The sequence below is a fragment of the Xenopus tropicalis genome, chromosome 5 (genome assembly GCF_000004195.4).
Source record: "Xenopus tropicalis strain Nigerian chromosome 5, UCB_Xtro_10.0, whole genome shotgun sequence".
In the NCBI taxonomy this organism is placed as follows: Eukaryota; Metazoa; Chordata; class Amphibia; order Anura; family Pipidae; genus Xenopus; species Xenopus tropicalis.
Window position 1 is genome coordinate 150,468,709 of NC_030681.2, and position 12,236 is coordinate 150,480,944.

The following is a 12,236-nucleotide window of genomic DNA, read 5'->3' on the forward strand; positions in this document are numbered from 1 at the left end:
GGGAGCTGTGTGGGGAGACAGTGAAGGGACAGACAGGCTTTAGGGATACAGGGAGACGGGGGGAGAGTCCCACACAGGGGAACACAGGGAGCCCAACGGAAAGGCAGAGAGAGAGTGTGGGCCCCCCCAGCAGGGACCAGTTTAAGCAGAAAGTTTGAGGGGAGCTCCCCCCATTTACTGGGCGCCATGGCTTCTTATCCCGTGCACGGACTGCCCTTCCTGCCTGGGAACACCTACAGGGACCCCACGGTAAGTACCAGTGTCTTCCCATGCTGCACCTGGGCGGCTTTGGGAGTGTAGAGCTGTATTTGTTGGCAACATGGTGATGTAAAGTATTGGAGCGATTTGTATAATAGATTTGTATAATAAGTTTTATCCTTATCTGGGTCTGTTTTGCCCTCTCTGATCCAGTTGTACCATGTGACATACAAACAGAATGGAGGGTAAGTGGGTGGGGCCTGTAACAAGGGGTTCCTCATATCTATGGTGTTTGTATACTGTACCTACATGATGATCCAGTCTTTGGAACCGTAATCATCAGAACCTTGTGCCGATTCTGTTCCAGAAAAGCGCATTTCACCGCTCCCAGACCTTAACCTACAAAAACGGTTACAGTCGACCCATTCTCCCCACTGTCGGCATTGGACGGGAACCCATCACAGCCAACCAGCTGTCCCAAGCCGAACTAGATGAGCTGGCCAACAAAAGGCCAACACTGACCTATGGGCGTGCCAAGCCGGCCCCACCATCAGATTTCATCCCTTCCTATGTGGCCTTTGATAAAAAGGTAAGGTGTAATAATGGTAAGTTCCCATAAAGCAGTGAAGAACCACTTTAAGCACCATCCAGAGGGTCATGGCCCTTATTTATTTTATAAGCAAATGCAATAACCAGGGCCCCAAATCCCCCCCTAACTGGCCTTCAGGCTGGGCCTCCTTAGCCCATAACAAGGTTACAGATATATAGAAACATTGGGGTAACAGTCACCCTGCTATAGTTCCAGGGGTACCCAGGGCACAAATAAGCACTCACCCCAAATCCCCCCTAACTGGCCTTCAGGCTGGGCCCCCTTAGCCCATAACAAGGTTACAGATATATAGAAACATTGGGGTAACAGTCACCCCGCTATAGTTCCAGGGGTACCCAGGGCACAAATAAGCACTCACCCCAAATCCCCCCTAACTGGCCTTCAGGCTGGGCCCCCTTAGCCCATAACAAGGTTACAGATATATAGAAACATTGGGGTAACAGTCACCCTGCTATAGTTCCAGGGGTACCCAGGGCACAAATAAGCACTCACCCCAAATCCCCCCCTAACTGGCCTTCAGGCTGGGCCCCCTTAGCCCATAACAAGGTTACAGATATATAGAAACATTGGGGTAACAGTCACCCCGCTATAGTTCCAGGGGTACCCAGGGCACAAATAAGCACTCACCCCAAATCCCCCCCTAACTGGCCTTCAGGCTGGGCCCCCTTAGCTCATAACAAGGTTACAGATATATAGAAACATTGGGGTAACAGTCACCCTGCTATAGTTCCCGGGGTACCCAGGGCACAAATAAGCACTCACCCCAAATCCCCCCTAACTGGCCTTCAGGCTGGGCCCCCTTAGCTCATAACAAGGTTACAGATATATAGAAACATTGGGGTAACAGTCACCCCGCTATAGTTCCAGGGGTACCCAGGGCACAAATAAGCACTCACCCCAAATCCCCCCCTAACTGGCCTTCAGGCTGGGCCCCCTTAGCCCATAACAAGGTTACAGATATATAGAAACATTGGGGTAACAGTCACCCTGCTATAGTTCCAGGGGTACCCAGGGCACAAATAAGCACTCACCCCAAATCCCCCCCTAACTGGCCTTCAGGCTGGGCCCCCTTAGCCCATAACAAGGTTACAGATATATAGAAACATTGGGGTAACAGTCACCCCGCTATAGTTCCAGGGGTACCCAGGGCACAAATAAGCACTCACCCCAAATCCCCCCCTAACTGGCCTTCAGGCTGGGCCCCCTTAGCTCATAACAAGGTTACAGATATATAGAAACATTGGGGTAACAGTCACCCTGCTATAGTTCCCGGGGTACCCAGGGCACAAATAAGCACTCACCCCAAATCCCCCCTAACTGGCCTTCAGGCTGGGCCCCCTTAGCTCATAACAAGGTTACAGATATATAGAAACATTGGGGTAACAGTCACCCCGCTATAGTTCCAGGGGTACCCAGGGCACAAATAAGCACTCACCCCAAATCCCCCCCTAACTGGCCTTCAGGCTGGGCCCCCTTAGCCCATAACAAGGTTACAGATATATAGAAACATTGGGGTAACAGTCACCCTGCTATAGTTCCAGGGGTACCCAGGGCACAAATAAGCACTCACCCCAAATCCCCCCCTAACTGGCCTTCAGGCTGGGCCCCCTTAGCCCATAACAAGGTTACAGATATATAGAAACATTGGGGTAACAGTCACCCTGCTATAGTTCCCGGGGTACCCAGGGCACAAATAAGCACTCCCCCCAAATCCCCCCCTAACTGGCCTTCAGGCTGGGCCCCCTTAGCCCATAACAAGGTTACAGATATATAGAAACATTGGGGTAACAGTCACCCCGCTATAGTTCCAGGGGTACCCAGGGCACAAATAAGCACTCACCCCAAATCCCCCCCTAACTGGCCTTCAGGCTGGGCCCCCTTAGCCCATAACAAGGTTACAGATATATAGAAACATTGGGGTAACAGTCACCCCGCTATAGTTCCAGGGGTACCCAGGGCACAAATAAGCACTCACCCCAAATCCCCCCCTAACTGGCCTTCAGGCTGGGCCCCCTTAGCCCATAACAAGGACAGAAATAGTGGGGGGCAGAAGGGATGTGAAGCGCTAAAGGTTCTAAACCCCTAGGTTACAGAAGAGCAATTGCATTATTTCCCCTGTTGGACCAGCGCAACATTTTCTCAGCAGCCTGGTGACCCAGTAGCCGTAAGGGCCATTGGCCAGGAGTAGGCCATTGCCAGTAAGTGATTCATTCTCCATAATCTTTCAGGTGCTCAGGTTTGAGGGTTACTTCCAAGAGACTGTCCCCCTGTCCCCGGAGGAGCACTACCGAGTGCGCAGAGTCACGCTGTATTACTATCTGGAAGATGACACTATATCAGTGATAGAGCCACCTATGGAAAATTCCGGCATCCCCCAAGGAACATTTATCAAGCGCCAAAGACACCCCAAGAATGCAAACGGGGATCCCTATCACTGGAAGGATCTAAATGTGGGGATCAACGTCACTTTGTACGGCCGAACCTTCCGCCTTATCAGCTGTGACAGTTTCACACAGGTACCTTTGTTCCATTGGCCATAAAGAGAGTTGGGGGGAGTCTGGCCATTGCAGGAAGCCTTGGACCCCAATATGAAAGGGAAAAATTGTCCCCCAGTTTCCTAACAACAGCTGAATAGATAGGAAACAGTTTACTTTGCATAAAGGCAAATCAAATTATCACCTGACGCGCTTCACGCGCCCTACAACCTGTAGGAACCATATTGCTAATGTTTTTGATTAACAAGAATCTCTTGCTTGGCGTGGGCAGGAATTCCTGGAGAGCGAGGGCATCGAGCTGAACCCCCCAGAGGGCATCCCTACAGACCCATTTACTGAACTGAGGAGGAGGCCCAATCGCACATTCGTCACCCCATCCGACTTCGATAAGCTCAAGCAGTACCTCACTATGGACCGTAAGGTGAGTCCGAGGGCGTCAATAATCTAGGTCACTCTGGTCTTGAACCTGTAGCCTCGCTTGTGTGCCCACCTAAAGACCAAGGGAACAGCACCCCTAGTGGTCATATATACACAATGCGATATAAGTATGGACCTTCTAACCCAATAAAACCAGAATAAAACTCCTTGACTCCCTCTGCAGGTTCTGCGCTTCTTTGCTGTGTGGGACGACACGGAGAGCATGTTTGGAGAGAAGCACCCGGTGCTCATTCACTACTACCTGTCTGACGACACAGTGGAAATCAGGGAAGTGCATGAGCGAAACGATGGACGCGACCCATTCCCAGTGTTGATGAAACGCCAACACTTACCTAAAGTGGTGAATGATACAAAAGGTAAGACTACCTACTGGGGTAGGGAACTGCAAGGTATGGGGTTGGGAACCTCATTTCTGGGAACCCAAGGAGAAGCTCTGGGTCCCAATATGCTTCCACCACCACCCTTAGATTAATTTGGCTTAGAACACATATCTCAAGGAAGCTCTAGAAAGCTAGCTAAGGAATGGTGGGTTATTTCAGACCTATAGTGTGAGGTTGTTGTATATGCTGGTTGGCCATACTCTTCCACTGGAGACCCAAGAGATGGACGTGGTCCTCCAAGAGGTTTCTACATATAATTTTCTTATAATCCAACACCCAAACATGTGTTATATCAAGTAAAGTGTCCTACTTATTGAAAGTATTGATGGTGTTGGAAGGGGTGTGGAACAATTTGTTCAGATAGGGCGGGTCTAATAGCCGACTGTATATGGAAATGCTAAAAAAACAATGACTCGTTATTAGGTTATTGTTGTTTCTGTGTTTCTGACCCTCCATGTTTGCGTTGACCAGACACCTTCCCAATGTGTGTGCTGGAGATCTCAGACCAAGAGGTGAAGGAATGGTTTTCCCCTGGAGATTTCAAAGTAGGAAAGCACATTAGTATTCTAGGACGCAAGTTCTTTATCTATGACTGTGATGCCTACACTCGAGACTTCTACAGAGATAAAATGGGGATCGGAGACCTTCAGCCTGTTGAGGTTAACAAGGAGAGAGAAGATGAGGAAGAGAAGGTCATCCAGGTAGGCTGTAGGCTTCTACTGATTTACTTCTGATATTACCACCAAGTCCAGGTAGGGTGTAGGCTTCTACTGATTTACTTCTGATATTACCACCAAGTCCACGTAGGGTGTAGGCTTCTACTGATTTACTTCTGATATTACCACCAAGTCCAGGTAGGCTGTAGGCTTCTACTGATTTACTTCTGATATTACCACCAAGTCCAGGTAGGGTGTAGGCTTCTACTGATTTACTTCTGATATTACCACCAAGTCCACGTAGGGTGTAGGCTTCTACTGATTTACTTCTGATATTACCACCAAGTCCAGGTAGGCTGTAGGCTTCTACTGATTTACTTCTGATATTACCACCAAGTCCAGGTAGGGTGTAGGCTTCTACTGATTTACTTCTTATATTACCACCAAGTCCAGGTAGGGTGTAGGCTTCTACTGATTTACTTCTGATATTACCACCAAGTCCACGTAGGGTGTAGGCTTCTACTGATTTACTTCTGATATTGCCACCAAGTCCAGGTAGGGTGTAGGCTTCTACTGATTTACTTCTGATATTGCCACCAAGTCCAGGTAGGGTGTAGGCTGATGTACTTCTGATATTGCCACAAAGTCCAGGTAGGGTGTAGGCTTCTACTAATGTTCTTCTGATATTGCCACCAAGTCCAGGTAGGTTGTAGGCTTCTACAGATTTACTTCTGATATTGCCACCAAGTCCAGGTAGGGTGTAGGCTTCTACTGATTTACTTCTGATATTGCCACCAAGTCCAGGTAGGGTGTAGGCTTCTGCTGATTTACTTCTGATATTACCACCAAGTCCACGTAGGGTGTAGGCTTCTACTGATTTACTTCTGATATTACCACCAAGTCCAGGTATGATGTAGGCTTCTACTGACGTTCTTCTGATATTGCCACCAAGCTATGAGTACATTTCACAGGCGCAATCCATGCATTTTAGAACTCAAGAGGGCATGTTTGATGATGGTCGTGGGGTTTGGGGGAACATCTACAGATGGTAACAACATTTTTTAGAAGTTCAGTAGAGTGTTGTATTGCCCAAACAAGGTGAGCTCTGAGATGGAAGTGAAGTGCACTTGTGGACCAGGTTTAGGCCTACCCACGCTTGCTCTTTTAGGGATTTTTGGGATCTAAAAAAAGTTAGTAGATGTCAACGTGCTCAAGGCCCTAGAGATGTGGCTTCAAGGACAGCAAAACTGCTGATAAGACACTCATGTTACTAGCAGTTAGAGGGTCCTGCAGCGCTTTGGGATTATATATGATTTTCAAACATATATTGAAGCTCCTCATTAGTTAGTGCCCTACTTAGTAGAATCTTCTTGCTCTGTTTCCTCCCCCAAGTGAGATGGGTCTAACAAACACCTTGATTCTTGTCCTTGTTGCAGTTCTGTTCTGTACCCGGTTCCTCTTCCTCGTTCTGTTTTTCCTGGGGTTGTTTTCTCAGTTTTGCTCCGGGTTTTGGTCTTTAACTTTCCCTGTTTTGGTTGAGCTTATCAGTTATTGACCAGGCTGACCTGTTAATCTCCACCTACATCTAAACTTGATTTAGTCTTTTCCAGTTTATACGTTTAACTCCTTCATCAGCACTTATGGAACTCCATAGTATAACGGGGGGCAGTTTTGAAGGGCTCCTAGTGGAGGCAAAGGGGCATTTATAGTCTGAGGCTGGGTTCCTTGTGCCTGCTCAGGGTTTGGGTTGGACGGGGGGGGGTGTATAACATAGCTGTAAATGACTCCATGTGCCATTCTTGCTATCTGACCACAGGAGATCCCTCCATACAATGGATTTGGTTTGCTCGAAGACTCTTTACAGAACTGCCTATCCCTGGTTCCCAAGCCCCCCAAAAAGGATGTGCTGAAAATGCTGGAGAATGACCATAATGTCCTGAGATACGTAGTTATTCTGGTAAGGAGATCTTTTCTTGCACTCTGGGCACATTGCTTTCAAAGCACTTTTAACTATTGTGGTGTTACTGGCCCTTTAAGCTGCATGGGGCAAACTGAGCGGTATTTATTTTGGGCAGTTAAGACGCTTCCTCACAAACATCCTTTCTGTAGGATTCCCCAAACCCAGAAGACAAAGTGCGGCGCTTCGTCCTCTCGTACTTCTTGGCCAACGACATGCTGAGCATCTTTGAGCGCCAAGTTCGGAACTCTGGTATCATCGGGGGGAAATTCCTAGAGAAATCCAGGGTGCTGGTACCGGGTTCCACCGTAGACAACCCTATCTACTATGGGCCGAAGGACTTCACTATTGGGGCTGCTATTGAAGGTAAATACTGGCACCGACATGGTTTGTGTTAAGGTGCCCATACACGGGCCGATTGTAGCTGCCGATATGGGTCCCTTAGACCGATTCTGCAGCTTATCGGCCCCTGTAGGGGCAGAAACGACTGGCCTGCCTGGCCAGATATCAATCGGGCAGGTTAAAAAATTTAGTCGGATCGGGGACCGATATCCCCCACCCGTAGGTGAGGATATCGGGAGAAGATCTCTGCTCGCTTGGCAACTTCGTCAAGTGAGCGGATCTTAACGTGTATGGCAGCGGGTCAGCCAGTTACAGAATGGCCCATTCTAAGCAACTTTTCAATTGGTCTTCATTATTTTATTTTTTTTTTTTTATAGTTTTTGAATTATTTGCCATATTCTTCTCTCTGCAGCTTTCAAATGGGGGGGGTGTCACTATTTTTATTGTTACTGTTACATTTTATTACTTATTTTTCTATTCAGGCCCTCTCCTATTCATATATCAGTCTCTCATTTAAACCGCTCCCTGGTTGCTAAGGTCATTTGGACCCTAATAAACTCCCTGTGTGCCAGGGGCTCTTTTCATATCCGGAAGCTTTGCAGCAATGCCAATTCCAAGGCTAACAATATGGCTTCTATGCGCCATCTAGTGGCATAAAGCAGCATCTATTCCTAAATAATAATTTTAAGTTATTGATTGGAAGTAGATAAAAGAACTCTATATAGTATAAAATAATAATGAATAATACAAAATGTCATGACTGTCAGATTTTATAGATTATTTTTCTGATCATAAGGCATCTGACTTATAATAGAAAGGGGCATTGCTACCAGAACATTTCGATCCCTCAGCTGAATACTGGAGCTACAGAAAAGCAGACACATTCAGCTGTGCATTAAGTGGACAATTGCGCCCCCTTGTGGCTACAGGAGTAAGAAGACTGTGGGTATTTAGCCCAGAGAAGCAGAAGGGCACTCAGCTCATTAATAGGCCTGGGCAAATGCTGATTAAATTACAGGGAGATCTATGGGTGATTAATGAGGGGCGGCACATACACTGCGGCACTAGAGGGGCAGAAGGGGTCACTAAAACACGGAGAATGGACACCCCACTTCTATTATACCACCATTTTGAAAGCTTCAACTTTTTAAAATCTTTCAGCCCTTTATAGGCTTTGGGTTTATCCCAGGTACATAGGGAGCTGGCTCTTGGGAACCTGGTTGTTGCAGTTGGTCCTGTGCTACCTTAAGAGACAAACAGACAATATTTTGCGCTATTGTGTGCCTGTTTGTTATCCAACGTGTAGCAGCTCAGTGTAACTATGCCCCAGCAATGGCAGCTTCTATATGTATGTGTATATTTTTTTATATATATATATATATATATATATATATATATATATATATATATATATATATATATATATATATATATATATATATGTATATGTATAGAAAAGCCGGCACTCACGTCATGTAAGAGTCAATAGTGCCTGGGTGCAGTATATAGGTAAGTATATACAGAGAAGAGAAGAAATGCCGCACTCACAGGTCTTAGTGCAAAAATAAAGAAAATTTATTCAGGCAGACTAACGTTTCGGCTGGATCCCCAGCCTTTCTCAAAGTGAAAGGCTGGGGATCCAGCCGAAACGTTAGTTTGCCTGAATAAATTTTCTTTATTTTTGCACTAAGACCTGTGAGTGCGGCATTTCTTCTCTTCTCTGTTTATATATATATATATATATAATATTTATATAATATATAGTGAATAAAGTACCCCTATTGTAACATATAGGGATATTATAAGTCCCCGAGGAGTTCCTTATAATATATAGTGAATAAAGTGCCCCCTATTGTAACATATAGGGATATTATAAGTCCCCGAGGAGTTCCTTATAATATATAGTGAATAAAGTGCCCCCTATTGTAACATATAGGGATATTATAAGCCCAGAGGAGTTCCTTATAATATATAGTGAATAAAGTACCCCCTATTGTAACATATAGGGATATTATAAGTCCCCGAGGAGTTCCTTATAATATATAGTGAATAAAGTACCCCCTATTGTAACATATAGGGATATTATAAGTCGCCGAGGAGTTCCTTATAATATATAGTGAATAAAGTACCCCCTATTGTAACATATAAGGATATTATAAGTCCCCGAGGAGTTCCTTATAATATATAGTGAATAAAGTGCCCCCTATTGTAACATATAGGGATATTATAAGTCCCCGAGGAGTTCCTTATAATATATAGTGAATAAAGTGCCCCCTATTGTAACATATAGGGATATTATAAGTCCCCGAGGAGTTCCTTATAATATATAGTGAATAAAGTGCCCCCTATTGTAACATATAGGGATATTATAAGCCCCCGAGGAGTTCCTTATAATATATAGTGAATAAAGTGCCCCCTATTGTAACATATAGGGATATTATACGTCACAGAGGAGTTCCTTATAATATACAGTGAATAAAGTACCCCCTATTGTAACATATAAGGATATTATAAGTCCCCGAGGAGAATGACGGCACTCACAGGAATTTTCACACTGGAGACATCAGATGAAGTACAAAAGTGAGGTTTTATTCAGTCCGACGTTTCAGTTCCAATTGGAACTTTCATCAGGGACCAATTGGAACTGAAACGTCGGACTGAATAAAACCTCACTTTTGTATTCATCTGATGTCTCCAGTGTGAAAATTCCTGTGAGTGCCGTCATTTTCTCTCTATCTACATTGCAATATCGCACTGGCTCCCAGGTAGCATCTTATACTTATGGTGTGCAGCTTACGTAAGTTGTAAGGGTGCACTGTGCCTTTAAATGATCGGCCATTCCTTTATTAACAATTCTGTCTCTCCCTCCAGTCTTCAACCACAGATTTATCATCACAGACGCCGACGAATACGTATTAAACTACATGAAGGCGCACAGCAAGGAGTTCCCCCCCCATGTGTTACATTCCCTGGAAAGGCACCTGTACCCCCAGCCGGAGATATAATGCCAAGGTACCGTATGGGCAGAGAATGGGTCTCAGCAGAATCGGGGCATCATGTACCCTATGTACAGCCAATCAGAGGCTTAGCATTTGACTGACATGTTCTAAGCAGTGAATGGTGCCCATGTTTATGCATTAGAAAGCAGGGAATAGAGGGGCCCTCTGTACACAGGTTGTTGGCGCCCTTAGGTCACAGAGAAAGGAGATACTGTAGGATTATCCATAGCAGAACCATTAGCGCCTCTAGTCTATCAGCAGCGGGCACTGAAATGCCACACCAGGGTCACATGACTCATCCATCAGTAGAACCGTCCCACAGGGGCACGAAATGCCACACCAGGGTCACATGACTCACCCATCAGTATAACTATCCCACAGGGGCACAAAATGCCACACCAGGGTCACATGACTCACCCATCAGTATAACTATCCCACAGGGGCACAAAATGCCACACCAGGGTCACATGACTCACCCATCAGTATAACCGTCCCACAGGGGCACGAAATGCCAGGGCTGAACATAACAGGGAGGGTTCAGGTTACCTGGGCACAGAGAAGGGTCACAGCGTTTCTAAAGTCACTCATTAGTGATGCTCGTTAGCAGGGTCAGACAATGAGCATCCCTAACGAACAATACAGCTTCTATAGTAAAGGAGAATATCCAGTTGCTCCTGTTGCGCGGCTTTCCCAGCTGCTATAATGGCGCTGCTTTTACACCCGGGAGAGCTGACCAATCCTGAAGCGAATCTCAGAAGGGGCCACATTACAACTAATGGGGGGGGGGCATAGACCCAGGAAATAACATTTTAAAAAATAGTTTTTAAGGTTTTTCTAAGTTAAATAGAGAGTTTAATAGACTGGGGCCATGTTAATTGTTAATACAGAGAACTGAGTGGGAAACCATAAAAGTAGAACTGAAAGGGCCACAAGGGGCCCCTATGGTACCACTGAGTAACAATGTTCCTGAGGGGTTATATTTCTAGGGCCTGTGCTATTGGAGAAGCAGTATTCAAGAGGAGGAGTTGATATCAGCCATTGGGTCCCACTAGAGACTCAAAAGCACTATTGGTACATACTATAAGAGTAGCTATGGTCTGTGGGTAACAGGGTCCCATCAGGACACACAATAGCAGCACCGTATCATTGGTACATTCCATCCATTGGTTCCATTCTATTGGTACATTCCATCAGAGTAACCATGTTCTATGGATCATACCATTAGATCAGGAACATTGCCTGTGTACATAGGAAATGGACAGTACCATTAGAGAAGCAGGGTTCTTTGGTACTTACCATTGCTATATACCAGTACAGTAGCAACGCCCACGGATACCTAGAGTAGAAGGGATCAGACAAGGTGCTACAGTGTCAGATTTCTACTCTGATGAGTCTTTCCCTTCTTCTTCCTCTTGGAATTTTCTTTCAGTGGATCCATGGTGGGGAGGCCAACATCTCACTGAAGAACTGGCTCAAAGCCTCCAGACGCTGCTTATTGGGAAGTCATCATCCTAGAGGCCAAATGATTGGATTGGGTTGGGTTGGGCAGTGCGCTGCATGAATTTGCTTATATTAAACCAATGCCTGAGACTTACGTGTTCGGCTGAGATTCATATCAATGTTCCATTATGGTTCCCCTCCATTTATATTTATCCAATGGCTTCAGCGGAGATGCCCAACAGTCACTTTATAGTACTGGCAAAGTGCCGTGTTTGTCCCTCTCATTGAGTTCAGGCATGAATATAAGATCTAATAGCAGCTGCCACTGAACTAACCCTCTCAGCACCTTGGAAACTTGCCTCTGCGTAGTAACAGCACCTTAACGACCCCCCAATAATTGGGCATCACTTTACCTTTCAGTAGCCCACCCCAGTACAATGACTGAACACTGTGACTGACTTCACCTACATAGAAGAGCCCAAAATGCCCAAGCCCCACTGAATACTAGATCAGATTCTACCTTCAGACAAATTCCAGGGGCAGCAGTAGTCTCCCCCTGTACTAAGCACAATTCAGCAGGAACAGCCCCCTATGTTTGCTCATAGCCTGTACAGAGAGATACCATAAAACTATGGCACATAGGGATTCCCCTGTACTAAGCACAATTCAGCAGGAACAGCCCCCTAAGTTTGCTCATAGCCTGTACAGAGAGATACCATAA

At 45.8% G+C, this 12,236-nt stretch overlaps 1 protein-coding gene across 1 annotated transcript; it reads left to right on the forward strand.

Moving 5' to 3' along the window:
- Positions 1 to 11,665, forward strand: efhc1 (EF-hand domain (C-terminal) containing 1). The gene is given in 10 exon segments (NM_001008105.1): positions 1 to 249; positions 566 to 787; positions 3,037 to 3,324; positions 3,575 to 3,724; positions 3,905 to 4,097; positions 4,593 to 4,822; positions 6,594 to 6,734; positions 6,887 to 7,100; positions 9,948 to 10,088; positions 11,505 to 11,665. Coding segments are annotated over 9 exon segments (1,635 nt in total). The 5' UTR covers positions 1 to 186; the 3' UTR covers positions 10,082 to 10,088; positions 11,505 to 11,665.
- The last annotated feature ends 571 nt before the right edge of the window (positions 11,666 to 12,236 follow it).